This window comes from Phoca vitulina, unplaced genomic scaffold, assembly GCF_004348235.1.
Source record: "Phoca vitulina isolate PV1807 unplaced genomic scaffold, GSC_HSeal_1.0 scaffold2295, whole genome shotgun sequence".
Classification (NCBI taxonomy): Eukaryota; Metazoa; Chordata; class Mammalia; order Carnivora; family Phocidae; genus Phoca; species Phoca vitulina.
In genome coordinates, this window is record NW_022591981.1 from 1 (window position 1) to 1595 (window position 1595).

General features: G+C 52.9%; 1 protein-coding gene across 1 annotated transcript; it reads left to right on the top strand.

The window, feature by feature from the left end:
• The first annotated feature begins 6 nt into the window (after positions 1-6).
• Positions 7-880, top strand: LOC116629700 (60S ribosomal protein L12-like). Its single transcript, XM_032399940.1, has one exon. The coding sequence runs from the start codon at positions 331-333 to the stop codon at positions 679-681; it is 351 nt and encodes a 116-aa protein (XP_032255831.1). The 5' UTR covers positions 7-330; the 3' UTR covers positions 682-880.
• The last annotated feature ends 715 nt before the right edge of the window (positions 881-1595 follow it).

Genomic DNA, 1595 nt, shown 5'->3' on the forward strand with positions numbered 1-1595 from the left:
GCAGAGGGAGGGAGGGAGCGACCCCAGATGAGGCTGGAACTCAGAACCGGAGACCAGATGGCACAGGACCTCACAGGCCATGGTGAGGCTCATTCTGGAACAGGATCATCTGGCTGCTAGAGCAGAACCAGTAGAAGCAGGGAGACCAGGGAGGGGCTATTCCAACAATCCAGGGAGAGATGGTATCGGGCAGGGGAGAAGCTGAGAGGGGACAGAGTCTGGATACCTTGTGAAGAAAGTTTGCTTTTGGCTTTTGGCTCGGGGAGGCAAAGGTGGAACTTTCTTCGGTCGTCCCAAATCCGGGTTCATCCGACACCAGCCACCTCCGCCATGCCGCCTAAGCTCGACCCCAACGAGATCAAAGTCATGTACCTGAGGTGCACCGGTGGCGAAGTCGGTGCCACGTCTGCCCTGGCCCTGAAGATCGGCCCGCTGGGTCTGTCTCCAAAAAAGGTTGGTGATGACATCGCCAAGGCAACCGGTGATTGGAAGGGTCTAAGGATTACAGTGAAACCGACCATTCAGAACAGACAGGCCCAGATTGAAGTGGTACCTTCTGCCTCTGCCCTAATGATCAAAGCCCTCAAGGAACCACCAAGAGACAGAAAGAAGCAGAAAAACATTAAGCACAGTGGAAATATCACTTTTGATGATATTGTCAATATTGCCCAACAGACGTGACACCGATCTTTAGCCAGAGAACTCTCTGGAACCATTAAAGAAATCCTGGGGACTGCCCAGTCTGTGGGCTGCAGTGTTGACGGCCGCCACCCTCATGACATCACAGATGACATCAACAGTGGTGCGGTGGAACGCCCCGCTAGCTAACTACAAAGGAAAATGTTTCAATAAAGGATCATTTGACAACCAAAAAAAAAAAGAGTTTGACGGGGTTGGTGAAGGAATCAAATGTGGGATGTGAGAAACAAGGCAGAGTCAAGAAGTACTCCACGATTTTTGGACTGAGCAACTGGAAGAAAGGAACGATCAACTGCTAAGATGGGAAAGAGTGCAGGGGGAGGGGGAGGTCTGTGCACAGCGCAGGAGTCCTTTTAGACATGTTAAGTCCCAGGGTATTAGCTATCCAAATGGAAACACCGAGTGGGCAGTCAGGTAGTGAGCCCGGAGCTCAGAACAGACATCTAAGCGGGAGATACAAATGTGGGCATCAGCAGCCCAAGGGTGGCAGTGAAAGCCACAAGGCTGGATGACGTTTCTCCAAAGTGAGGGCAGCTAGAGAAGAGGGGAGGCTTCTGAAGATCCAGCCCTGAGGCCCTCTAGTCTTGGGGAGAGAGGTCTCTCATCTTAGGGGGAGACGAGGACCCAGCAGTGGAGACTGCGGAGTTCCTGGAGAGGCAGCAGGAGAGCCAGGAGGGGCGCTGTCCCCCCGCCCAGAGAAGACAGTGCTGCAGATGAAGCAACATAGCATTCGCTGGAGGACTTGACACGAACAGTTGGGGTACCACTGTAGGGGTGTAAGCCTGCTTAGGGTGGGTTCAAGACGGACCTGGAGGAGAGCAGTTAGGGACAGCAGACAGAAACAACTTTTTGGAGGAGTTCTGGTATAAAGGCAAAAAAGAGGAACAGGGTGGTTG